Source organism: Melozone crissalis, unplaced genomic scaffold, assembly GCF_028551555.1.
Source record: "Melozone crissalis strain CALT ecotype California unplaced genomic scaffold, PUWL_Pcris_2 ptg000066l_1, whole genome shotgun sequence".
Classification (NCBI taxonomy): domain Eukaryota; kingdom Metazoa; phylum Chordata; class Aves; order Passeriformes; family Passerellidae; genus Melozone; species Melozone crissalis.
Genome location: NW_026535844.1, coordinates 6,963,177 through 6,989,941, shown reverse-complemented (window position 1 = coordinate 6,989,941; position 26,765 = coordinate 6,963,177). Strand labels below are relative to the sequence as shown.

The window sequence follows — 26,765 nt, the reverse complement described above, 5'->3', positions numbered from 1 at the left end:
AATTTCTGGGGAAACCTCGGGGACCTGAGAAAAGACCCACTTAATTAACATTTTCAACTCCTTTTCGGGGGCTTGAGACCCTCCCCCAAGCAACAAACCCTTAACAACACAGTAGACTCTCATTTGAGTCCTGCTCAGACCTGCACCCATGGTCTAACCTCTAAGAAGCACTCGACAATGCTACCTTAAAGGGATCTAGAACTCTTGATGTTGCACTCCACCCACCCAGAAAAACGAAAATTAAAACAATTAGGTACACGCCACTGACCCCTGCTCCCCTCGCTGTCCCCAAGTCTGGGGTTTCAACTCGAGGAAAGGAAGGATGTTGGGCAGTGAGGTCTGGCCCCAAGTCTGGGGATTCAGACCCCGCGGGAAAGGAAAAATAAAAAACAAGGGGGAGAGGGCTGTCCCCAAAAGACCGGGGCTCCGCCGGGGCTCCCGGGGAGTCCCGGGGAGACTGAGAGCAGTACTGCCCGCGCTGAAAGCCACGGCGACCCTGCCCCGCTCCAAAACCGCGCAAAAAGCAGGGGGGGGGGAGGGGCAGCGCGCCACGCGGTGGGGGGGGTGGATGACCGCGCCATGCCGACCCGTGCGGAAAAGCCGCCCCGCGCTGAAATACCCGCAGCAGCCGCTCAGCGCCACACCGAGAGTGCCCGAAGCCCGCCCCAGCGCCGCTGTACAGGGAAACCGCGAGCACGAAAAGCAGCAGAGGGCTCCGTGGCACGGCGGGCGGAGTCTGCTAGGCTTCCCACGGCGCACAAAAAGTGGCAGAGCCGTGCACGCGAAAAGCGGAAATGGCAGGCAGTGTCTGCCGGCCCCCCCATGCCACGCGGTAACTCTGCGCGGCGCCGGAGCAGACAGGACGGGCGGCATCCGCCAGGCTTATGGCAGCACAAGATCGCCACGCGGGAGCTGAAACCGCTTGGGATTTCAGCCCTCTTGGGAAAAGGGTAGGGAGTGGTCCCCAGAGCAGGGCATAAACTCCAAGGGAGGGTTAAAAAGGCAGGGGGGAAACCACCAAGTCTGGGGCTTACCTGACCCAGCGGCGGCACAAAAGAAAACCCGGGCGAGTGGCTCTCGTCTTCCAAAGTCCTCCACAGGTGCAGGGAGTTCCGACTTCGGGTCCCCCAGGAGCGCTACCCCTAAAACGGAGTCTGCGGCAACTGAGGGTAGTTTGGTGGCCAGTGGACTCTAAGGAATCCGTCCGTGGGGTCCGTCGGTCCAAACGGCAAGGCGTCCGGCCGTAATCCAGGCCCCAACGTTGGACACCAAACTGCAGCGAGGTGTGGCCTTAAAGTCAGGTGTCCGGCTAGCAGGAGGGCGGCCAACACCCAGCTGCAAATGTGGGAGCACCCCTCGGCGTCAGAAGGCTTCGGGCTGTGCTCACAGCGGATGGAATCGCTGCTGGCCAACGAGAGTAAAGAGTCTGGACACTCTTTACTTGGGGACTTCTCAGATTTATTGTCAACCAAGGAGTGACAGACACCCAGGTGTTGAATCTAATGTGTCTACCAGCGTGTGACCAAGAACAGAGAGTGCAACAGGGTTATAAAGGGGAGGAGGGATCCCAGGGAGGGGTTTACAAAGGACCAATAGGGGAAGGTAGGGGAGTGAACTTAGGATAACTGACATGAGGAAAAACCCAATAGAAACAATGTAAAGGAGGGGCCCCGGAGCCACAGCCAATCAAGTCTCCCTAAGCACAGAAGATTCTGGCAAACGAGGAGGAGTGGGGAGTGATTGACTGGGTCCAGGGAGGAGAAAAAATTCACATATAAGGAAACACAGTGAAAGGGGAAATCATATAACAGAGAGGATTGACATAAACTGTGGCGGGAGTAACCAAGGTGACCAAATGACAGACAATACCATGGTGGGAGTTGCAATGGGAACATAATAATTGACAAAGCTAAGGCGGGAAAAACTGGGAGGGCAGAACCATTACAGAAAATGGGGGAACAATACAGAAAATGGGGGAGCAATTAAACAAATTAACAGAACACACTACAAAAAGAGATTGGTACAGAATTAGGATTATCAAAATGCTGGATTTGTGGAGGTCTAAAAATGGCTGAAAGATGGCCGTGGAAAGGTGAGAGCTTAGCTCCAGAGCAATTTTTAAAATGGAACCATACCCAAATTTCTGGAACATTGAAGAGACCTGAAGGATGGATTTTAAGCCATCAAGTAATTGGAATCATTTGTATAACTCAAGAAGGAAGGAAATTTATTAAAATAGTAGGGCATACTCCTTGTAAATCCACACTGGTGATTAATATGGATCGTTCAAAAATTTAGCGACCTGAAAACCCCGTTGGATATTGGGGACCAATAAAAGAAATAAATTGTGAATGGGATGAACAGATTAATTTATGCTGGTACAGAAGTCCTGGAGTTAACCCCCACCAATCCATCGACAGCCTGAGGTCTTATTGGGAACAACCGGAGAAAACTGATAAGAAATGGAAACCCTCAGATGAGATATATTGGATTTGTGAGCAACGAGTATACAGTGTGTTACCTCAAAAATGGGGAGGAACCTGTACTTTGGGAGTAATACAACCCTCCTTCTTTGTTCTACTGAGGTCTAGGAGCAATGTGCTAGGAACTCCACTGTATGAAACCCTGCAGTGGAATAAAGGAGATTTGAATTTAAATTTTCCACCAGCAGGAGGGAATCAAAAATGGGAGGAGGACGAATGGCCTGCAGAACAAATTATAGCATATTATGACCCAGCAACATGGGCTCAGGATGGGTCATGGGGACATAGGACCCCAATTTACCTGTTGAATAAATTAATAAGGCTCCAAGCACTAGTGGAAGTGGTGTCAAATCACACCTCTGACGCTTTAAAAATGTTGGCCAGGCAATATACACAAATGCGGGCGTTTGTGTACCAAAACAGGATTGCCCTAGACTATATGTTAGCAAAAGAAGGAGGAGCTTGTGGGAGATTTAATGAATTTAAGTGCTGTGTAGAAATTGATGATTATGGGGAAGCTATCACAAAACTTGTAGAGGAAATTAAAAGAGCAGCTCATGTGCCACTACAAAAGTGGAATTCAATCTTGAAAGCAGATTGGTGGGGTAACCTCTTTGGAAGTGTTTGGAGAAAAAAGTTAGAGTTCATGTTGTTATGCTCAATTCTGGGACTTCTGTTTCTGCCTTGTATGATTTTGTGTTTTATTAGGCTAATTCACTCAGTGATTCAAAAGATGCAGATTACAACGTCTCTAGATTCAGAATCAGCAGAAAAAGGAAAATCAAGATCTATAATGGTATTAAAAGCTAAATTGACCCCTGTTAAGGAACAAGGACCTAAAAAGATAGAAATAAACCAGGAAATGCTAACTAAACTTGAAAGAGAGTGTGAAAGACTAGAAGCAGTAATAGAAATGCTGGAAAAGTTTGAAGATGAAAAGAGACAACGAGGAAACCAAAATTCTGAAAAATATAAAAGATATCAGGGCACAGCTTTTTAAATACAGCACAAATAATAATGATCAAAAAGAGAAATGGGGGATGATAAATAGGTATGATTCGTGCTGATAAAAATTGAAACAGTAATCAATATTGATACAGTAATTAATATTTGAGAATAATAAAATAGTTGATAGTTAAAAGTTGTAATGCCAAGGAGGAGAGGGAGAGGAGGGGCTCCACCCCCCCTTCCCAGCAGAAGGAAGGACCACAGGAAAGAAGCTGAAGGTACAGTTGCTAAAAATGAGCAAGAACCCGGTTGGGTCCCAAGAAAATGCTAATTATAAGGGATTTATTGCCTTGATATGTAGATGCAGTGATACGTTAGTCTTGGCTTACATTGTACTGGCTTGGTGTGCATGTGTAACCCAAAGGTGAATTAAAGGACAACGAAGAAGACTATAGGGCCTTCATCAGTGACGACCCCTAAAGACTTGTGCAACCACCAAACCGAGTGGTGGTGCATGCGTGGTAAAGGTAGTGAGGAGGGCGGAGACAGAAAAGTGACGAACAAAATATTGGAGGAGATGGCGTTTGCACATGGCATATAAGGGGTGACTTTCACTTGGCAAGCTTGTACATGAAGTGGCAAGGGTCATTGAACCCTGCCCTCCGTACCCCGCGGTTCTTTTTGCTTATGTGCTATTATTTGAACCAAATTATCCCTTATTTATATATTTTCTAAACTATTTAATTAAAATTGCTGCTAACTTAAATATTGTTTGGTTTTTTATTATGATGGGATAATTGGGCAAACATAACACCTGCAAGCCCAGAAGGACACCCGTCAGGGCTGGGCTGGCTGCTGAGAATGCCTCAGGCAGGAGGATCCTCCGGCAACGAGCCCAGAGCCACTCTGGGCACTGAGGCCTCCGTGTCCCACAACAATGGGAACACCACGGGGACGTGGCGCTGTTCCTGTGACATCCCAGCAGCAGCTCACGCAGAAACCGCCTGGAAGGTTCTCCTGCGTCACAAAGGAGCACAAAGAACCCTCCCAGGGCACAGCCTATGGCCCAAAGAGTGCAAGAGGAACTCAGAAAATGCAGCAAACAAGGACACACCATAGCCCAGCCTGAACACTGAGGAGGCACAAGGACGGCACCAAACCAAAGGAAACGTGACCTTTAGTCACAGATACTTCTGACTAAAAGCAGCAAGCCTTGTTCCATCTGGGATCTTTGTTCTAGTTCTGAAAACAAGCAAGGCTCCCCACTGTAAATACACAGAAGGCAGGAACTGGGGAGGAGGTGGGATTAGGAAGGAGGAGGAGGAGGGAGAGAGGAAAAGGAGGAGCAGGAAGAGGAGGAGCAGGAGCAGGAACAGGAGGAACAGGAGGTTGCAGTGCCGCCTGTGGCCGCAGCCGCGGGACCATCACCCCAAGCTCGTCCTGCAGGTGAGCTGGGAGAGGGAGCTCGTCCCAAATCCATCGGGGGGTCCCTGAGAGGGTTTTTTATTGGGGTATGTTTGGAGCTCGCAGATTGTGAAATTGACCCCAAATATCATCTGGTGTCTCTGGGAGGTTTTTTTCTCTGTGTGTGTAGGTTTGGATCTTGCAGGAGCCCAAAGCTGAGCCCCTTGGGGGATCTTTGGGGGCCCACGTGGCCATTGCCCCGTATGGGCAGGGGAGGACATTGGTCCTGGGGACCCTCGGGAGAGCAGAGGAGGGGAACCCCTGGGACCCCCAGAGTGGGGAGAGCAGAGAGGGGCGATCCCAGAGCTGGGGGACCCCGGCAGACTGGAAAGGGAGGGAGCCTGGAGAGGAGGGATCCCTGGGACCTCAAAGTAAAATATCAGGGTAGAAGGGCCCCCATGGACCCTGAAAAGCCCCTGGATCATCCCTAAGCAGGACACTGGAGAATGGAGAACCCCTGGAACCATTGGACCCCCATGATCCCAAGGAAAGCAAACCTCTGGAACCCCAAAAGTGGAGAGATCTGCAATAGGGAACTCCTGGCAGAGCTTTTCTGGTCTGAATCTTGATATGTGGAGATTTTCATGGACACAAGAATCCTGCTGAGTTCTAGAGACAGACCTGGACAGGAGGAGCCTCTACTCCAAGGCGCTCCCACCTTGGTTTCCCCCAAACCAGGGTTTGTCACTACCAAGCTGTGGCCAGATGGAGGAGGAGGAAAAGCCCCAGAGATCCCTCACGAGGAGGGGCTGCAAACCCAGCCCTGGGAGGGGTGAGGAGGAAAGAGCCCCCCTGAGCCAGGAAGGCGGCCGGAGATGCAGCCAGAGCTCAGAGCTGGTGGAGCCTCATGGCAGAGAGAAGCCCCACAAGTGCTTGGAATGTGGGAAGGGTTTCAGCTCCAGCTCCACCCTGATGGAACACCTGAACACCCACACTGGGGAGAGGGCCTGGGGGTGTGGGGAAAGTGGGAAGAGCTTCAGGGGGACCTCTGACCTCAGCAAGCACCACAAGATCCACACTGGGGAATGGCCCTAGGAGTGCTTGGAATGTCAGAAGAGCTTCAGGTGGGATTCAGAGATCATCACTCACCAGCACTTCCACACCAGGGAGAGGCCCTGCGAGTGTCCCGAGTGTGGGAAGAGCTTCGTGCGCTGCTCCAGCTCCATCCCCCATGGGAGGATCCACGCTGGATGATACCCAGTGACCCCCGTTGGGCAGAGCCCTCGTGACCCCTGTTCTGGGTGATCCATGTTGGGCAGGGGGAAGGTGTTGGAGAGATTTCTTTCCCTTCTCCTTGTGCTGCTGTGATTTGGTTGATAATAAATTCCTTCCGTGTTCCCAGGCCGGGTCTGTTTGTGCCCGTGAGGGATTTGCTGAGGGATCTCTCCCGGTCCTTGTCCCCACGCAGGAACCCTCGGTTCCATTTTCTGTCCCTGTGCGGCTGCGGGTGGAAGGGACAGAGCGGTTCTGGGGGTGCCTGGCATCGGGCCAGCGTCACCGCTCGCCACGGGCAGCCCTGAGATGCCGCGCACCTGGGCACGCATTGCTGGGCTCACCTGCGCTCCCACCTGCCCAGCGCCCCAAGGTTCCCCCTACCCAAAAAAACCCCCAGCCCGGGGCTGCAGCGTCCCGGAAAGGCCTCAGCCAATGGCAGCGCAGGCAGGAGGCGGCACAGCCAATGAGAGCTCGGGGCGTTGGATTGCCTCATCGGTTGCCGGGCAGAGCCCGTGGCCGATCGCTGCCCAGAAGCGGCGGCAGCCAATGAGAGCGCGCGGCGCTGCCGAGCCCGCCCTGCTCCGGACTAGCGCTCCCAGCGCAGCGCGGCTGCTTTGGGGCTGCTGCTCCCTGCCCGGCCCCGGCCATGGGGCGAGGGGCGGCAGCTGGGGCCCTGCTGGTGGCACTGGTGGTGCTGGGAGCCCCCCCGACTGCGGGCGCGGAGCTCTCGGGTGAGCGGGGGGCGGGAGGCGCTGGGACAGTGGGGGAGAAGGGGGAAAAGAGGGCGAAGGGGGGAGCCCGGAATGGAGGGGGAGGAGGGGGGGACCCCCCAAAGGGAGAGCGGGAGGGGCTGAGGGATGCGGGGAGGAGAGGGAGGGGTGGGAGAGGGTGGGGAAGGGGGGAAAAGAGGACGGGGGAACCCCAAAACTGAGCGGGAGGGAGGCTGGAGATTGAGGGATTTGTGGGAAAATGGGGAAAATGGGGAAATGGGACCCCAAAAGTGATTTTGGGAGCGGCCAGAGGTGGGAGGGGAGAGGATATGAAAGGGGAAATGGGGGAAGGGCGGCAAAGAGGAAGCGGCAGCGCGGGCAGGAGGGTCCCATGGCGGCCGTGGGGCACAGGAGGGGCGGAGCGGGGATCCGGGGTGGGCCCCGGAGCTCTGGGGGTGCGGAGCGGGGGGCGCCCCCTGAGCAGTGTCCTGCACACACAGGGGTGTTTCAGCTCATGTTTAAGTGCGAGTGTTACTTCATTAACGGCACGGAGAGGGTAAGGTTCGTGGAGAGGTACATCTACAACCGGGAGCAGTTCGTGATGTTCGACAGCGACGTGGGGCTGCACGTGGGGTTCACCCCCTATGGGGAGAGGTTTGCCAGGAAGATGAACAGCGACCCGGCTAGACTGGAGTACGCACGGACCGCGGTGGACTGGTACTGCCGGTACAACTACGACTATTACACCCCGATCACTGTGGAGCGCCGAGGTGAGCGCGGGGCAGAGCGTGTCCCCTCGGGCCCTGCCCTGCCAATGACCCTGGAGGCCCTCAAAACCTCCCTGGGAATCTCCCCAGAGCCCCCAGCCCTCCTTGTGCCCATCCCCGGGGCTTCCTGTCCCTTACCAGTCCCTCCCAATCGTCTCCAGTTCATTCCCAATCCCTCCCAGTTTATTCCCAGCCCCACCCAGCCACTCCAAATCAATTCCCAATCTATTCCCAGTTCACTCACAGTTCGCTCTCAGACGTCCACCCTCTCTCCCAGTGCACCCCCATCCCCTCCCACCTCTCTCAGTGCCACCCAACTCCCTCCCAGTCCCTCCCACTCCCTCCCAAAACATTCCCAGTCCATCCGAGCCCATCCCCAGTCCCTCCCACCACTTTCCCCTGGCCATTCCTTGTCACTCCCAGTCACTCCCAATCGCTCCCAGTCCCTTCCCAGTCCATTCCAGTCTATCCCAGTCCCTCTCCAGCCCAGCCCAGCCCTCCCCTCTCTCTCCCAGTGCCCCCCAGCTGATCCCAGCCCCCAGTGCCCCCCAGCGTGTCCATCTCGGTGGTGCCCCCCTCGAGCTCCCAGCCTGGCCCCGGCCGTCTGCTCTGCTCCGTGATGGATTTCTACCCTGCTGCCATCCAGGTGAGGTGGTTCCAGGGCCAGCAGGAGCTCTCGGAGCACGTGGTGGCCACCGACGTGGTCCCCAACGGGGACTGGACCTACCAGCTGCTGGTGCTGCTGGAAACGCCACCCCGGCGCGGGCTCAGCTACAGCTGCCAGGTGGAGCACGTCAGCCTGGAGCAGCCCCTGAGGCGGCACTGGGGTACGGGGGAGCCCCTGGGGGCGCTGGCACAGCCGCTGGGCTGTACTGGGAGCCACTGGGAGGGAGCTGGAGAGAGCCGGGCTGGAGCTGGGAGAGGGGCTGGGGGCTGGGCAAGGGCTGGGAAGGGGTTTGGGGGATGCTGGGGAGGCTGGGATGGGGTTGGAGGGGTCCTGGTGGGCACTGGGAGGGAGTTTGGGGGTGCTGGGTGTGACTGGGAGGGATCGCAGTGAGCCCCGAGGGGCTGGAAGGAGATCGGCGATGGCAAAGCGGGGCTCACCATGAGCTCGGTTGTGCTGGGCACAGCCTGGGAGGGCTCTGGCTGAGTCCTGCTGGGGCTGCCAAGGGACTGCGAGAGGCTTTGGGGGTCCTGGGGCGCTGGGGGCAACTGGGAGGGGGCTGTGGGATGCTGAGAGGGACGGGAGGGGCTTTGGTGGCTCCTGGCCAGGACAAAAAGGGATCGAGGGGAGGTTTCAGGGGGCCCTGGCTGGGCCGGGGGCCACAGGGAGGGCGCTGGGAGGGGCTCGGGGTGTCGGTGAGAGGTTTTGGGGGCGCTGAGCCCTGCGGACCCCCCAGAGATGCCGCCGGACGCTGCCCGCAGCAAGATGCTGATGGGTATCGGGGGCTTTGTCTTAGGCTTGGTCTTCCTGGCGCTGGGGCTCGGCTTCTCCCTGCTCAAGAAGGTCAGGGCGGGTGCCGGGAGTGGCGTCCCCCCCGTGGCGGAGCGTGTGCGCTCCCGCCGGGCCCCCAGCCCGGTGTCACCCCCTTTTCTCTGCCCACAGAGCTCCTGAGCCGGCGGCGGCCGCAGCCCCTCCCCGTGGGCTCGGGCCCGGCCGGGACCCCCCGCTCCGTTCCCGCTCCGCCGATTTTGGGGGGGTCCCGTATCACCCCCAGCCCCGCTGGTGCTCTGCTCCTGCCCAGTGCCTGCTCCCAGTGCTCCCAATAAAGCTTCCCAGTTGGGCCCGGGGCCGTTTATTGGGAGGCGATGGGGAGGGGTTTGGAAAAAGGGAGGGGGACAAAGGGTGGTGGCTTGTTAGAGTCTGTCTGAATTTTCCCTCATCTGCCTCACGATTGTCATTTGAGGACCACTGGAGAGAAGACACCCCGCCTCTCCCCCGTCTCCTCTGTAGGAGAAAGTCACATGCCACAAGACCCAGAGACCCCAGAGCAGTGTTCAGTTGCTGTTTTCACAGCTGTTGTTTGCTGTATGCTACACTGAGCCCAAGGAGGAGAAGAAGGGGGCACCGTGCCCTTTGTGCAACAACAGCCTTGGGAGCTGTCCCACCTCTCGGCCTGGCTGGACTTCTCCTCAGTTTCAGGTGGTCCCCCCACAGAAGACCCTCACCTGTTTTACAACCACCGGGACAGACAGACTGAGATGGAAGGAGCCTCTCCATCAAGGACTGAGACACGGAACCCCCATGTGAAAAGGCCCCTCTGCTCCTTCCAAGGACTGGGACTGAAACCCCTAGCCCGGGGCAGGTGTGTGGAGGAGGCAAGCTGACCAAAGCGAAATGTTTGCCTGCAGGTTGTGACCCCTGGACCAAGAAGACAATGGCTCACGCTTACTGCTGAGAGCATGGACTACCTGTTACATCTATTCCTTTTTGTATCTGTATCCCCCCCTCGCAATTTCCAATAGAGTTATCATAATAAAAACCCCTGAGTTAGCGAGAGACTTTGAGATCTCCCCGATGTAACAGGTGGATCCTCGACTGGACTGGACCAAAGGACTTCGTCTCTACGTTTGGCAGCACTATCCCCCTCTTTATCTCTCTCTCTCTCTCTTTGTCTCTCTGTTCCTCTATCTTTTTCTCTCCCTTAATCCCTCTATCACATTTTGCTGTGGTCATTCAATAAAGGTGCATTTGTTTCGATTATCATTGCAAACCCCCTTGTACCGTGTTGGTTCTTTTTGCACCCTGAGATCAAATCCATGAACCATCATGAAACCCGTCTGTGAGGATGGATCGTGACACCCCCCGAGGACCCCTCCCCAAATTCCCCCCCAAACCCCCCCAGCTACCCCAGACCCCGCTAAAACCCCCTCAAGATCCCCCCAGACCCTCCCCAAATTCCCCCCAAACATCCTCAAGACCCCTCCCCAAATTCCCCTCACGACCCCTCCAGGACCCCTCACCTGTCCCTGCGCCTCCTCAGCAGCTCCCGTAGCCCCCCCCGTCCTCTCCCAGCGCCTCCCCCGCTCTCTCCAGCGCCTCCCGCAGGACCCGCCCGAGCTCGGGGCGGCTCCTGGGGGTCCCTGAGGGGGTCCCGGGGGGCAGGGGAGGGGGAAGGGGGCGCCCGCTCCATGCCCAGCCCCGGGGTCAGGGGGCGCCACTTTTGGCTCGGCTCTGATTGGCTGGAGCAGCGTGGGGGAGGGTGGGAGTTGCTGATGGGAGACGCCCGGTGATTGGTTGCTTTCATAGAGAGCACAGCGAATGACAGGAGAGGGGCGGGGCAGGCTGGGTTTGTCGAGGGGAGATGCCCAGTGATTGGTTAGATTGAGAAATGAGACGCAGGCATTGCTCAGGAGAGATCCCCAGTGATTGGTTGGTTCGGCTCGAGAAATTCAGGAGTAGCTGAGGGGAGACCTGTGGTGGTTGGTTGAATCAGCGCATGGGGAGGCCGGTGTTCCTGAGGGGAGACCCGTGGTGATCGGATGGTTTGGGGCGGGGTGCGCCGTGATTCGTTAATTTGGGAGATGAAGTGCAGTGATTGGATGGTTTGGGGCAGGACGCGCCGCTATTGGCTGGAAAAAGCCGGGGATTTTTAAGGGAACATTCCTGGTGTTTTGGGGAAAAATTTTTTAAGGAAAAATTTATAAGGAAAAATTCACATTTTTTGCAGGAGAAACATTCCTAGTTTTTTGAACCCACATGACCCCAAATATCCCAAATAACCCCAAAATACTCGAAATAAACCTCAAGTAACTCCAAACAGTACCTAAAAGTCCCCCCAAATACCCCTAACAAATCCAAATAACCCCAAAAAACCAAAAAAACACCCCAAATTAAGTAAAAAAAACCCAATGATTGCAAGTACATCTAATAAAACCCCCATATACAACAACATAAACCCCAAGAACCTCCAATAATTCCAAATAAGCCCAAACAAATCCAAACACTTCCAAACAAACCCAAATACTTCCAAATAAACCCAAATACTTCCAAATAAACCCAAATAATTTCAAATAAACCAAGTAAAACCCAAGATAAACCCTAAATAGTCCATAAATAACCCCAAACACACCCCAAATAAACTCCAGTTCCTCCCGTCCCCACCCCAAAACAGATCCCGACCAATCAGAACGCGCGGCACTGATGACGATCCAGTTGAGGGGCAGAAACTCAGAGCCCTGGACCCGCCCAGCGATTTTCAGCCAATCAGCGCCCGGCCCGACTCTGACTCATCACTTGCCAGCCACAGACCAAGGCCTCTCACTGCGGGAAATACTCAGAGACCTCGCGGGGTAATTTCCAGGCAATCAGAGGGACCCCAAAATTGAGCTTGGAGGGGGATGGGACGCCCCAAATTGAGCTGTGAGGGAGGTGGGACCCCCAAACAGGATGAAGCCAATTTTGTTCCTGGAATATGTAAAGTACTTAATGGATATGCAAAATGTGGATGAATATGCAACAGGGTGATGTAATGGGAGACAAGGATCATCGAGCACAGGTTGGTATCGCCACCAAGACCCCCCAGTTATTTTCGGGGACACCCCTAGTTAATCTGGTTTTAATTACATCAGCCTGTTGCATATCCATAAAATAATTTATATATTTCAGGAACCATTTTACATGGCCCATCCTTGGGGGTGTCTCCCCATTTCAGGAGCCTCCACTGAAACAGAAAATGTAAACTCCCTCCCTTTTACTACTACTACTACTACTACTACTATTATTATTATTATTATTATTATTATTAATAATAATATTATTATTATAATACACTATAAAAATATTAAATACTTTTGAAATCAAGGAGCTCTCAGGCAAAGATATGGGAGTAGAAATAACAGCTTTTTATTAGGAAAAATTAAAAATAGAACTGCAGTAGTACAAACAAAAAAAAACCAGTGAGAGAGTCAGAATCCTCTGGGAATCCAGGGAAACAGGTTCATCCTCTTGGAATACAGCGGGAATAGGGCTGATCCTTTGGGAATCCATTTCTTAACCCCCAAAGGCAGGGCACAGGAAGGGCCGTGGAATTTTTACAGGGTATCCCAAGGGTGGAGTTGCGGTTCGGGTCACGGAAGGAGTTCTTAGCAACACAAGAAGGGTGAGATCAAATTCCTTCCTCTTAGCAAAAGCAGTACTCGACAGAGAACACGTCCCCAAATCCTAAATTCCCTCTAAAACAACTGAAAAATTATGGAACCTCAGATATATTCAATCAATTTCCTTCATTTAACTCAGTTTTGGGTGTTTTTAAACGATGAAGGTGAAGCAGAGGAAAATTAAGGCCAAACCAAAAGGCAAAGCAGCCAGGTGTGTTCCCAACATGGATCACAGGGAATGTGAGTGACCAGAGCTGTGCCCAAAGTGCCTCCTCCAGTGGGGAATGGAGCTGGAGCAGCGCACGAAGCTCTGCCCACACTCGGGGCACTCGCAGGGCTTCCCTTAGTGGTGCCTCCGTTGGTGTTGGGTCAAGTTAGAGCTGCTGGAGAAGCTCTTCTCACACTGGGGACACTCGTAGGGCCTCTCCCCAGTGTGGATGTGCCGGTGGGTGATGAGGGTGGAGTTGTGCTTGAATCCCTTCCCGCAGTCGGGGCACTGGAAGGGCCTCTCCTCTGTGTGACTCAGATAGTGCCGGAGGAGATCGGAGCTGGTCGGAAACCTCCTCGCACACTTGGAACACTCGTAGGGCCTCTCCCCAGTGTGGGTCCTCTGGTGCCTGATCAGGCCGGAGCTCTCTCTGAAGCACATCCCACACTCGGAGCACTTGTAGGGCCTCTCCCCAGTGTGGCTCCTCTGGTGCACAATCAGGCTTAAACTCCGGCTGAAGCACATCCCATACTCGGAAAATTTGTACGCCTCTCCCCAGTGTGGGTCCTATGGTGCTGGTTCTGGCTGGAACTCACGCTGAAGCTCTTCCCACACTCCTCGCACTGGTAGGGCTTCTCTCCAGTGTGGGTCCTCTGGTGCCTGATCAGGTCGCCTTTCCACCTGAAGCTATTCCCACACTCCTCGCACGTGTGGGGCTTCTCCCCAACATGGAGCTGCTCATGGAGCACCAGCTCCGAGCTCTGGCTCCATCTCCGGCCGCCTTCCCGGCCCAGGCTGGCTCTTTCCCCCTCAGATCCCCGCCAGCTGTGTTTCCAGCCCCTCCTCGTGCGGCATCTCCGGGGATTTTCCTCCCCGTTGGCTTCCTGCGCTGTGGAGCCGCTCAAAACGGCCTCTTCCACCAGGTTCTGCCGTGGGCATTTGTCCTCCCTGCTCTCCATGCTCAGCTCCTGCTCTGGGGGAGGAAGGACAAGGACAGGATGGGATTTGCTGCCGTGCCACAGGCAAGGGCAAGGAGATCCCCCCAGGGATGAGCTGCAGCCGGGGCCATGCTGGACTGGGAGATGGAGCAGCACAGAGGGGAAAGGGGCACTGACTTCCTCCTCACCTGCCTCAGTGTCCTGGGGCATCTTCCTCTTCCTCACAGCCTCCCTGGGGTTGGCAATGGGAAATCCTGGTTTGGGGAAAACAAGGGATGAGCGCGTTTGTAGGACTGTCGGGGGGTAGGACGGTCGGGACGGACGGAGACGAGAGATCTCTGCAGCCAGGACATGGAACTTGCGGTTTATGCAAAGGGCCTGGGTGCAGGGCCCTGCTTGGAGCTGCCAGGCACAGCTCGGAGCAGGCCCGAAAGAAGAGAGGGGTAGAGAGGGTGAGAGGGTAAGGGAGTAAGAGGAGAAGAACCTAAGAGTGTAAGGTTCCCGTTACAATACAATCAATCTTCTTCTGTGTTGAATATTCTATTTCTCACTAACCAATCTAGTACAAGATACAAATCCTATAGCATTTACATACAGCCTGTAAAAATCATTACATCACCATACTGTGTTACATTTTCAACCCTAAAAACTCCTCTTTGGACCCCTTCTATTGAGCTAGTGGGGTCTGCTCTGACCCTTGGATCTGTCTGCAAGCAGAGGGAATTGTTTCATCAAAAGGGGATTACCTTCAGCTGGCCACACCATTGTTTTCCAGTTGTTCACTAACTGAGGTATCTCTTTCATTTCAATCTTCCTTATACTTTCTATATTCTCAAAATCTTTTCCAGACAATCATATTTATAAGGCTTTCCTGTTTCATCTTCCCCAACACACATTGACTTTGAAGGTCCCTCTGCCCAAGTCCATCTCTACAATCACTGGCCACCTGGGCTCCAGAAAAACCTCCCAAACACCCAAGATTCAGCCCTGAAAAAGCCTCCCAGGAGTTCCCCGTCCCTGGTCCCTCCCCTCTGGTGTTTGGGGGTTCCCCCCTGTCCCAGCTGCTGGGGGTCACGCTTGGATTGGGGGTCCCCCTTCTCCTCAGTGCCCGCCCTGCCCAGGCTGCTGGCAGTCCCAGCAATGCCAAAAGCTCCCCCCGCTTCACTCTCCCCATTTCGGGATGCCGGGGCTGTTTGGGCTCCCAGGCTCCCTTCTCCCCTCATTCTCTGTTCTGGGCTGCAGCGGCTCCAAGGAGTCCCCCCTGCCCCTCTCCAGGCTCTTGAGGCTCCCGCCAATGGTGGCGCTCCCCCCTCTCTGGGCTCCCCACTTTGGGCTCCTGGGGGACACAGGGCTCTGCTCCTCCAGGCTGCCTCTGCCGGCAACCGCCACCGCCACCCCCTGATGTCTCCCCAAGGGGCCTTTTCCGCTCAGCCTTGGACTTCTTCATTCTCCAAACATCCCCCCAAATCCCCAACCCAGGGACCCCCCGGGATATCCGGGCCCAGCTCCCCCTCCCCGCTCACCAGCGCGATTGGGGGACAATGATCCCACAGGTGGGGGCTGCGAATTCAAGCAGGGATCGACCGCGTGGTTCCCTAAGCTCAGCCTTGATCCGCCTTTTTGTCTTGTGGGGGCCTGAATATATGTATTATTATAACAACAATAAGAATACAACAACTGGAATGTAGTGAGAGTTCTATGTATATTAGATAAGTGGGTCCTAGCTGTTCTAAATGAGTCACAGCTGCGAAGTCCTTAGTTGGGCAGCAGCTGTGGCTCGTAAAGATAGCTGGGATAAAAGGGGTGGGTCGAGAGCCCAGGTGGAGCCCCTGTGAAACCATGAGGAACTGCACTACAGAGAACAGAGAAGAGCTATGTGGCAGAGAACCAGCGAGAAGGTATGGACTCTTTAACAATATAATAACAATAAGATAACAACAGTCTCTCCTCTCCCTCTTCATCCCACTCCTGTTCTTCCGTTCCCCCTCCCCCTGCTCGTCTTCCCTAACCCCACCTCCTCCTTCCCCTTCATCCCTGCCCTTCCCTCCCTCCTCCTCCTCCCCTACCAGCAGCCACACCCTCGGTGCCCCGTTCCCGCAGCCCTCGCAGCCCCCGGCAGGAGCGGGGATGGAGCCGGGACAGGTCGGGATGGGCAGCGCGGGGCTCTCGGCTGCTCCAGCCGCTGCGGGCGGGGGGAACCCGGCCCGGGCAAAAGGAGAGGCAAACCGGGCAAACTGGGGGCTGCACATCCAAACTGGGCCTTGCTGGGGACCCTGCCTGGGCACTGCCAGCCCTTGGGGCTCCTCTCGGCACATCCGCCAGGGGGGAACACACACAGGGCTGGGGAATCCCAGCAGTGGCAGCACTGCCAGGGACTGGGACTGCACTGGGATCATACTGGGAGAGACTGGGACTGTATTGGGCTTGTACTGACATCATACTGGGATCATACTGCCATGTCAGGGCAGACTGTGATCGCAATGATGGACACTGGGATCATTCTGGGATCATACTGGGAGTGACTGGGACTTTACTGGCTTTCTATTGACATCCTATTGGCATCATACTGGGATTGTACTGAGTTTGTACTGACTCCATGCTGCCATCATACTGGGATCATGCTGAGATCACACTGGGAGTGAGTAGGAGCCTGGGGGGGGCAATTGAGACCATGTTAGGGGTAAATGGGATATACTGGGATGAACTGGGATGGTGCTGAGGATGGCTAGGATCATACCGGCAGTGAGTGCCACTACACTGAGGCTGACTGGGAGTGCTTGGGAGCAAATAGGATCATACTGGAAGGAACTGGAAAGATGGTGGAGGGAACTGGGGTACGCTGGGATATACTGGGAGTGACTAGAAGGAAAGTGAGGGTGAAAAAGAGCAACTGGAACCATGTGGAGCACAACTGGTACATTCTGGCAGAGACTGGGAGCACACTGGGCTCATATTTGGATCATTCTGGGAGTGACTGGACTAATACTGGGAGGAACTGAGTGTCACAGTGAGCACACCCTGCACATCATCCTCCATACTGGGCCTGACTAGGAGCAACTGGGAGCAAATGGCATCATACTGGGACTCACTGACTTGATTGAGGAAGCAACTGGAACCATGCTGGAGACAGCTGGGACCAAACTGGGAGAGACTGGAAGTGGGATTATACTTGTAAAAAATGCGTATTTTGTGATTGGGTTTTCACAAATACTAAAATGAATATTATGTGTCTTGTGTTACAAAGTAACGCTGTATTAATTCTCTTAAGTAGTGGGTTAAATATAGTTTTAGGTTATTAAAAAAATGTTAAAATAGAAACTATGCTTGGTAAGAGATTTTTTTAAAGAAAGAACTTGCAGCGAGATAGCAGCCACAGGACACCTAAATCTTTCAGGGAAAAAGAATTTATTGCTCTCTTGTCAGAAGAAATAACTTCTTCCTGCCTCGAAGTCGCTGTTAGGATTCAGAGGAAGAAGGTGGCACTGACCAGACAGAATCCTGTGTTTGAATGGAATTTATGCATCATGTATAAAGTGTATGAATATGCAACAGGCTATTGTTTTTAAGGGTTAATCCTGTGTTCACGGGTGTCCTTTTTCAGGCTCCTGCTGCCTAGAAAAAAGTACTCGGGTATTCGTAACTCTTTGTATTTGTTGTCTCATATTGTCCTAATTGGATTTGTCGCAATTGTTATTACTCTAATATTATTACTATTTTTTATAACCATTTTATTACTGTTAAAATTTTAAAATTTTAAAAGCAAGTGATTGGCGTTTTTCACAATTTGGTAGCAGAGGATGGTTACTAACACCTCGCTGCCGGTGCTTTAGGAGAGTCAGAGTGGGGAAGGCGCGCCCTGCCCCGTTGGCAGCCTCGCTCTGTTTCCCCTGGGGTGACCGACAGACGCAGGTTATGGTGGACAAAAGGAGATAATAAAACAAAGAGAAGGGAAAAGGCTCCCTACAACCGCGGTAATTGGCCCCCTAAGAGTAGTAATGGGCATTAAGAACCCGGGAAGGAAAAGGGATTGGTAAGTATTTCTCAGGGGGGCAGGTGCAGGGGATGAATGTGTGTGAATGAGAGGAGGGCTGGTTGTCCCAGGCCTGCCAAGTGAGTGCTGGAGTCTCCCACGCTGCGTTTCGGACTTTCCGCGGTAAGTGGCCAGGAGAGAGACGAAGTGAATTGTCGCAGTCGAGGCGGTCACGACACAAAGCAGAGACCACAAGCAGTCTCAGTTGGTAACACTTGGCAACAGTTTATTAATGAAAATGGCTGATCTTTTATACACTTTCCAGTTGTTTACCCTTCCTCTACCTTAGCTATTGGCCACAATAATTCAATACCATGCCATTGGTGAAAAGTTACTCTGACTCCACCTAACTTTCTAAAAATGCTTCATCCAGCTGCAGAATGCTCTTATCTTCCTTCTCTCGATCTCCTTGGTTACGGCCTTGGAGAAAGCTCCTTATCAGCTTCTTCTTCTTCTTACTTCTCGCTCCTTTACCTAACAGGCCCGCTGCTAGCCCCTTCCACAATTCCCCCTTTTTTGTTTTTGACCTGTAAATACAGCTGCTATGGATTTTTGCAGGGCCCTTTGCAAAAACCCAAGCAGAGAGGGGACACACAAAATCACAATCACAGCCATCAACATAATTCCCATTCTTCCTTCATCCATCTTTAAGTACTGATATATGGTCTTAGCCAGTGTCATCCGCACATTCTGCTTCAGCTGCGGAGCCATCGATCCTGTCCTTTCCCGTACGTTCTAGGTAAGGTTTAACACAGCGAGCAGGAACCCATCGAGGACCATTATCTGTCAAAACACAAGCATAACCCCTTCCCCAGGTTATCAGTTCCACTGGACCAGACCATATACCAGTAATCAAGTCCTTGACCCATACCTTGACATTTCTATGGAAATTTGGTTGCTTAGAATTCAAAGAAGAAAAATGGCAAAAGATTGGAGATAACTGTGAGTCAGGTAGGGGACGCAAGAAGTTTAACACATAAACAGCTTTATCTAATCTCACTTGAGGTGACTCCTGTTGCATTCCCCCTTTTTGTTTTTGAATCTGACGTTTAAGAAGTCCATGAGCTCTTTCAATAATTGCTTGGCCCGTGGGCCTGTGGGGACATGTGGAATACCTGTTGAATGCTCAATGCCCCAAGCACGAAAGAATGCTTGCATTTTCTGCGAAGCATATGCTGGGCCGTTATCTGTTTTTACATGACACGGAACACCTAGAATAGAAAAGGCATGATAAAAATGACGAATAGCATCTCGAGTTTTCTCTCCTGTGAATGCTGAAGCAACCATTGCGTGAGAAAAAGTATCAACTGTAACATGAACATACTTAAAGCGACCAAATTCTGGCATTTTTGTAACATCAGTTTGCCATTCTTCTAACGCAGAAAGACCTCTAGGGTTGGTACCATAATACTGAGTGACATGAGTCATATGACAGTCGGGACAAGAGGAAAGAATAGATTTTGCTTCGGCAGTAGACAATTTGAATTGCTGCTGTAAAGCTTGAGCATTCTGATGAAAAAATTGATGGGATAAAATTGCCTGCTGCAACACATTGGGTACAGTTTTGATTGCAGCAGCAGCTACTAAAGAGTCTACATAGGCATTGCCTTCAGCAAAAAATCCTGGTAATGATGTATGGCTGCGAATGTGCATGATAAAGTAAGAATGTTTTCGAGCACCAATAACTGTCCACAACTTCACTAATATAGTAAACAATGGTTTCTCTTGAATATTATACGACACTGCTTGATCTAAATGCTTAACCAAATTGGCAACATAAACTGAATCAGTAACTATGTTTACAGAACCAGGAAACAAAGTAAAAGCCAAAAGAACAGCAGAAAGTTCAACCAGTTGAGGAGATCCCTGCTGAATCACTGTCTGATATTCCCAGTGATCATCCTTTCTCCAAGCCACAGCTGCTTTTCCGGTTTTCCCGGACCCATCTGTAAAAACCGTTATACCTTCCACTGGAACGGGAGAACAAATTTGCTTGCCTTCAAAAGGAATCTCTTTAGTCAGTGTTAGAACAGAATGAGAAGGCAAGTGATACGAGATTTGGCCTGTAAAACAAGATAAGGCAGATTGCAATTCATGATTATTTTGAAAGCACCATTCAAAATACCACTGTTGCACAGGTATCACAATGGTCACAGGGTCCTGTCCCAAAATCTCATGATAACGCCTGCGACCCTTGATGATAATATCTGCAAAGAGCTCATAAAGTCCTGGAGCTGTTTTCCGAGATCTGAAAGATAAAAATATCCATTCCAGAATATGCAATTTATCTTCCCAATTATCATTCCATTGACACAGTATTCCACATGGTATTTCATGGTCTTTCAAAATAAACAATTGCACACCAACAGAGGGATCTATCCTGTTAACAAATTTGTGTGCTAGGGCTAATCCAACTTCTTCTAGGGTCTTTTTTGCCGCTGAGGTCAATTGCCTCTCATCAGTGGAGGAAGTGATGCCTGAAAGCAGATCAAACAATGGTTGCATCTGATGATTAGTTATGCCTAAATATGATCGAATCCAACCTATTAAACCAACCAATTTCTGTACATCAGTAGCAGTTTTAACATCAATGTCTAACTTTACAGGTTGAGGCATAACTTGAGTGTTGGTCACCAACATACCTAGGTATTTCCAAGGCATGTGTTTCTGCACTTTCTCTGGAGCAATGATCAAACCAAAGTGTTTCAAATTTGTCACAGCACATTGTTTAAGAGCTGACAACTGTTGTTTGTTGTCAGATGCCAACAAGATATCATCCATGTAATGATAGCAGTAGCAGTTTTTAAATTGCTCCCGCACTTTTGACAAGGCCTGTGCCACAAACCATTGACAAATAGTTGGCGAATTTTTCATGCCTTGTGGGAGTACCTTCCATTGATATCTTTTATCAGGTTCAGCATGATTTATAGAAGGCACCGTAAAAGCGAATTTTTCTTTGTCCTGCTCAGCCAATGGAATAGTGAAGAAACAATCTTTTAGATCAATGACAACTATTTGCCATTCTTGTGGAATCATCGTGGGTGTAGGAAGGCCTGGTTGCAAAGCTCCCATTGTTGCCATTACAGCATTTATCTGCCGTAAATCATGTAAAAGTCTCCATTTTCCCGATTTCTTTTTTATTACAAAAACGGGGGTGTTCCAGGGACTGAATGATTCCTCAATGTGTCCTGCTAGCAATTGTTCTGTAACTAATTCTTGCAGGGCAGTAAGCTTTTCAGTAGTCAGGGGCCACTGGCGAACCCAGACAGGCTTATCTGTCAACCATGTCAGGGATACAACTGGACGTTCATTGCCCTGCCACACAGTGGCCCCCATTAAAAATCCGTAGTAATTTTGACACCCCATTGAGATAAACAATCTCGTCCCCACAAACTTTGAGGAGCATCGGCAACATAGGGTCTGATGTTAGCTTGCTGGCCATCAGGATGTTTCACATTAATTACAATGGCTGACAGGCCACCTGTTGTAGCACCACCCAACCCCAGGAGTCCAAAACTTGCATGAGTGAGAGGCCACGATTGAGGCCAGCAAAGTCGTGAGAGTATTGTGACATCTGCTCCAGTGTCAATCAAACCTGTTACTGATATAGTTCCTGGATGACATCCACTGGCGGTGAGAGTGCATGTCTTTTCTGGACGGCTCTCTGTTACTTTCTCAGTCCAAAACACTTGAGGTACTCCTGTCGATCCAAAGCTTCCTGTGCCGCAACTTCGGTCCACTGCATTTGGAACAGAACTCACAAAAGGTACAAGTTGAGCAATGCAAGTTCCTTTCTGAATAGTGACAGGAGGGTCATCAATAGATACCATAGCATGAATCTGTCCTAAATAATCAGCATCAATAAGCCCTAGATGCACATGAATACCTCTAAGTGTAGTACTTGATCTCCCTATCAAAAACGCACTCAATCCCCGTCCTATCGGACCATAGGCATCAAGAGGCACTTTACATATTTCTTTTGTTAAAATGGTTACTGTGTCAGCGGTGGGTATATCAATCCCTGCGGACCCGCTTGTTGCCCCTGAGAATTGTTCGCAAATGGGTAGCTTTGCAGGGCTGGGAAGGCCCGCATTTGCTGTTGTGGTTGTTGGGGTATTTGTTTCCCCACGCGCCCCTTCGCGCTCCTCTTTGGGTTTCCCGGCAATAGCTGACCATTTGCATGATATTTACTTCTGCATTGCTTAGCATAGTGCCCAGATTTAGCACAATGGTTGCATACAACATTGCTGCTTGCCCTTGGCCTAAATGTTGTTTTCTGGACAGTACATTGTGACTTTACGCGCCCTTGTTGTCCACAATTATAACACTTCGCTGAAGGTCTTAACACTGCAGCAAGAGCTGCCATTTTATGCTCGACTGAACCAACCTTCGAGCAAGCAGTAACCATTTCAGACAAAGTGGGTTCCCCAGGCAAAGTATCAATAATCTTTCTGCAATCTGGGTTTGCATTTTCTTTAGCCAATTGTACGCACAATTTGTCTCGCAAAGTTTCATCATCTACTTGTTTCTCAATAGCGGCAGCAAGTTTTTCTGCAAACTGCAAAAATGATTCTCTCATTCCTTGTTGTATAGTAACATATTTCTGTTTTGGAGCTGCCATTTCCATTGTTTTAGTTAAGGCACTCATGCCAATTTGCTGAGCTTGTGCCAAAATCGAAGGATCCCACCTTGCCTGTAAATCTGGATTAGCAAAAGGCCCAGAGCCCATTAGGGCATCAACACCCACAGCATGACGAGGGTCATGTTGAGGCAACTGCATATTTGTTAAAGCTGTGCGCTCAGCCACTCGTCTCCAAGTTTCTTGAAATACACCATATTGTACTGGCTGAAATAGAATTGTAGCAAGATGAGCGATGTCATAAGGTGCAAGCAAATCTGCATTAATCACACGTATTAATTGCATTACCTCTGAAGAATTAATACCATATTGAGCTGCTTTCGATTGGAGGTCTTGCACAACCCTCCAGGCGAAGACATGATGACTGTCGTTCTGTCCTGTTCCAGGAGCTGCTTTGAAAACTGGAAAAGCCATAGGGTTATCACAAGCAACATTTGCAATGGCACTGTTCTCCTGAGGTACTCTTGGAGCACCTAACCTTTCTATGATGTCCCAGTTCTTTTCTTCAACTGCTTTCCTCCTAACAAATTCCCAAAACTCCTGAGGGTGTCAAGGAAGCACAGTGACTTGGCATGGAGGCAAAGTCCATGGGGCAGTAAGACTAGAGCTCTTAGGAGATGAAGAGACCAGAGCTCCCTGCCCCAACTCAGGTGTTACTGCGGGCGACTCATCACTTGACTCGCTGTTGCTGTCACTGTCAGGTAAAGGAGGATACGGCCTTGCAGGTTGTTCAAGCCACTCAGAGGGGAGCGGGGGGGCAGACGGCTGGACCAGAGAGGAGGGAAGCGGGGGGGCAGATGGCTGGACCTTTCTCTCTGCTAAAGACATTTCAGCTAACTGGCGTAGCGGTGTAGTATATACAGGCACCATCGCGAGCTGCTGCGCAGGTGTGAGATAAGGAGGCTTAGGAGTCTGATAAGAAGAGGCTAGGGCAGGTTGCCCAGAAGTTTTGGCAGCTTTCCCAGAAGCCTTGGCAGCTTTCCCAGAAGCTTTGGCAGCTTTCCCAGAAGCCTTGGCACCCAGCCCAGAAGCTCTGGCAGCCTTCCCGGAAGCTTTGGCAGCTTTCCCAGAAGCTCTGGCAGCGTGCCAGGTAACTCCCATGGCATCCGAACTTTCTTCACCAAGTTCCCCATCAGAGCCCCCTTCTACCTCAGAGGCCCCCTCTGCCTCAGCCCCCCCGTCAGGTATCAGCCCCAACTCTTCATCTGCATCTTGCTCTGTTTCTCTCTCTATTCTCCATTCCTTTAAAGCCTCAAAGAGCGAGTTCCAGGTTACTGCTAAATCAACAGCTGTTTTATCTCCCGCTCAAATAACTTGCCAAAGTCTGTCCCCGACTTTCTTCCATGCCTTAACACTAAATGCTGTGTTGGGATCAGTGCCAAAATTCTGTGATTTAGCCCACAGCAATATATTACGAAGCTCATAATCTGACGTATTAATTCCCTTATTTCTTAACAAAACTTTCCATGTAGACAGAACACTTTCTTCCTCTTTAGATAAATTTTGTCCCATTATTACTCGTTGGTGGCTCACCTACTTCCAGGTGTCTTGATAGGAGGGAATCAGGTCTGGACCTCCTTGTGGCTTCCACCTGCCACTCTCAGTTGCACCAACACCGCCTCCCCCACTACGTCCCAGTGGGTCACGGTTGCCAAATGCTAGGACCCAGTATGGGCCCCCACCGACTATGTTCTTATCACGTCGGCGTCTCCAAAATGTCGCAGTGGAGGCGGTCACGACACAAAGCAGAGACCACAAGCAGTCTCAGTTGGTAACACTTGGCAACAGTTTATTAATGAAAATGGCTGATCTTTTATACACTTTCCAGTTGTTTACCCTTCCTCTACCTTAGCTATTGGCCACAATAATTCAATACCATGCCATTGGTGAAAAGTTACTCTGACTCCACCTAACTTTCTAAAAATGCTTCATCCAGCTGCAGAATGCTCTTATCTTCCTTCTCTCGATCTCCTTGGTTACGGCCTTGGAGAAAGCTCCTTATCAGCTTCTTCTTCTTCTTACTTCTCGCTCCTTTACCTAACAGGCCCGCTGCTAGCCCCTTCCACAGTGAATGTTAACAGGAGTGAGAGAATCCCCCAGGGTAACTGGGACTGGGTCTCAGAGAGGGGCTGGACCCCTCCGAGGAGGGGAGCAGAAGAGTTTCCGAGCCCAACCCACTAGGAAACGGGACAAAAGAGGCCCCTAAAAACCTGCTGGATTGAGGGATAAGAGTGCCCAAGAGCATCCAGAATTAAAACCTGCTGGGTTGAGGGATTAACATTCCAAGAGCATTCAGGGTTGAGCAAAATTCTGCCAGATTGAAGATATGTTCAAGAGCATCTGGGATTGGAGCACACAGATGGACTGAGGGACAAAAAAATGCCCAAGGGCTGGGGAAGATGAAACATGAAAGCCTTATTATTGTCTGGCAAAAGATTTTGACAATATAGAAACTATAAGCGAGATTGAAATGAAAGCAAGCTTTGAAATATCTTAGTTCCTGAACAACTGGAAAAAAATGGTGTGGCCAGCTGAAAGTAATCCCCTTTTGATGAAACAATTCCCTCTTCTTGCAGACAGGTCCAAGGTTCAGAGCAGACCCTACTAGCTTGGCAGAAGGGGGCCAAAGAGGAGATTTTAGGGTTGAAAATGTAACACAGTATGGTGATGTAATGATTCCTATAGTCTGTATGTAAATGCTCTAGGATTTGTATCTTGTACTAGACTGGTTAGTGAGAAATAGAATATTCAACACAGAAGAAGATTGATTGTATTGTAACGGGAACCTTACTCTCTTACGTTCTTCTCCTCTTACTCCCTTACCCTCTCACCCTCTCTACCCCTCTCTTCTCTCGGGCCTGCTCCGAGCTGTGCCTGGCAGCTCCAACCAGGGCCCTGCACCCAGGCCCTTTGCAATAAACCGCAAGTTCCACGACCTGGCTGCAGAGATCTCTCGTCTCCGTCCGTCCCGACCGTCCTACCCCCCGACACTCCGACACCCAAGAGCATCTGGGGTTGGACACCCAGCTGGGTTGAGGGATATCCAAGAGCACTGGAACTGGCCAGAAACACCTAAAATTGTAATAGGTGATTTGAAAGTAAAAGGTACCTTATTGTTGTCTTGTTGTGTGTGGGAGCGAGTCACACATAAAATCAGCCTCGGCTTCCCAGGCGGGTGGGAAGGGGGGCTGTGGAAAGAGGAGTGTGTGACCCACAAATAAGCCATTGTTCTCCTGGGTGTGTGGGGGCTGTGGCATAAGGTACAGGTGACCTGCAAAGGGGCCATTGTCCCCAGGGCGTGTGAGGGGGCCGTGGCTAAAGAGTGTGAGTGACACACAAATCAGCCTCACAGGTGAACGGCACCGTAGGCAGCAGAGTCAGGGCCCTCCCAGGAGGCCCGGAGATACTGAGACCCAGAGGCCAACCCCAAGGTGAGGGTGTGAAAGAATGTGTGGAAGTGGATGAGAAATAACAGTGAGTGAATGTAGACGAATGAAAGTATAGGTAATGCAGATTGTGTATTTTAAGCTTCACTAGATTTCCTTCGAGGGAGGTGTATTGTATTAAAATTAGTGTGAGAAAAAGATTTTTTATTTTCGTGTGTGCAGTTGAAAGAAAAGTGGTATTTGGGTAGTTAGTGAAAGGGAAAAACAGAGGCAGAAGATGAATAGATAGGATCTTGAACAATGAGATTGAAAACCAGTACGGTGGATACAAGGGACAAAAAAAGAAAAAAAAAATAATCCTTTGGGAGTTATGTTAGCTAACAGAGATACAACTCCTTGGAAAAGGAGAAAATACAGGATATGTAGTAGTTGATGGGAAAAACATGCAAACTGTGGAAAAAGGGAAATTAACCTTAAACTAGTAAGCTAAAACTTGTGAATTATATACTTTAAAAAGAGCACTAGAATATTTAACACAAAATAAAGGAACTATATATACTGATTCAAGGTATGCCTTTAGAGTAGTACATACCTTCAAAAAATTTGGAAAGGAAAAAGATTACTTAATTCAAGAAGAAAAGGACTAGTACATGAGGAACTTATTTTAGAGGTTTTGGAGGCATTAATATTACCCAAAAGAGATAGCTATAGTACATGTTAAGGAACCCCAAAAGGGAAAGACCCCAGAAATAAGAGGAAATAATTTGGTGGATCACAAAACTAAGGATGCAGCAGAAAATGGAGCTGAGTATGTTAATATTAACTCCAAACGAGGAAAAACTGGAAATTCCAAAGTTTAGGGAAGCCGAGAAAAAAG

At 50.9% G+C, this 26,765-nt stretch overlaps 1 protein-coding gene across 1 annotated transcript in view; it reads left to right on the top strand.

The window, feature by feature from the left end:
• Window positions 1–6,705: 6,705 nt before the first annotated feature.
• Window positions 6,706–26,765, top strand: part of LOC128945514 (class II histocompatibility antigen, B-L beta chain-like) — a gene marked incomplete at its 3' end in the record, with an annotated part of 67,492 nt that continues 47,432 nt past the window's right edge. The window contains exons 1-2 of the mRNA XM_054289279.1: window positions 6,706–6,841; window positions 7,321–7,590. Of these exons, the coding sequence (XP_054145254.1) occupies window positions 6,757–6,841; window positions 7,321–7,590 (355 nt within the window). The remainder of the gene's footprint in view (window positions 6,842–7,320; window positions 7,591–26,765) is intronic.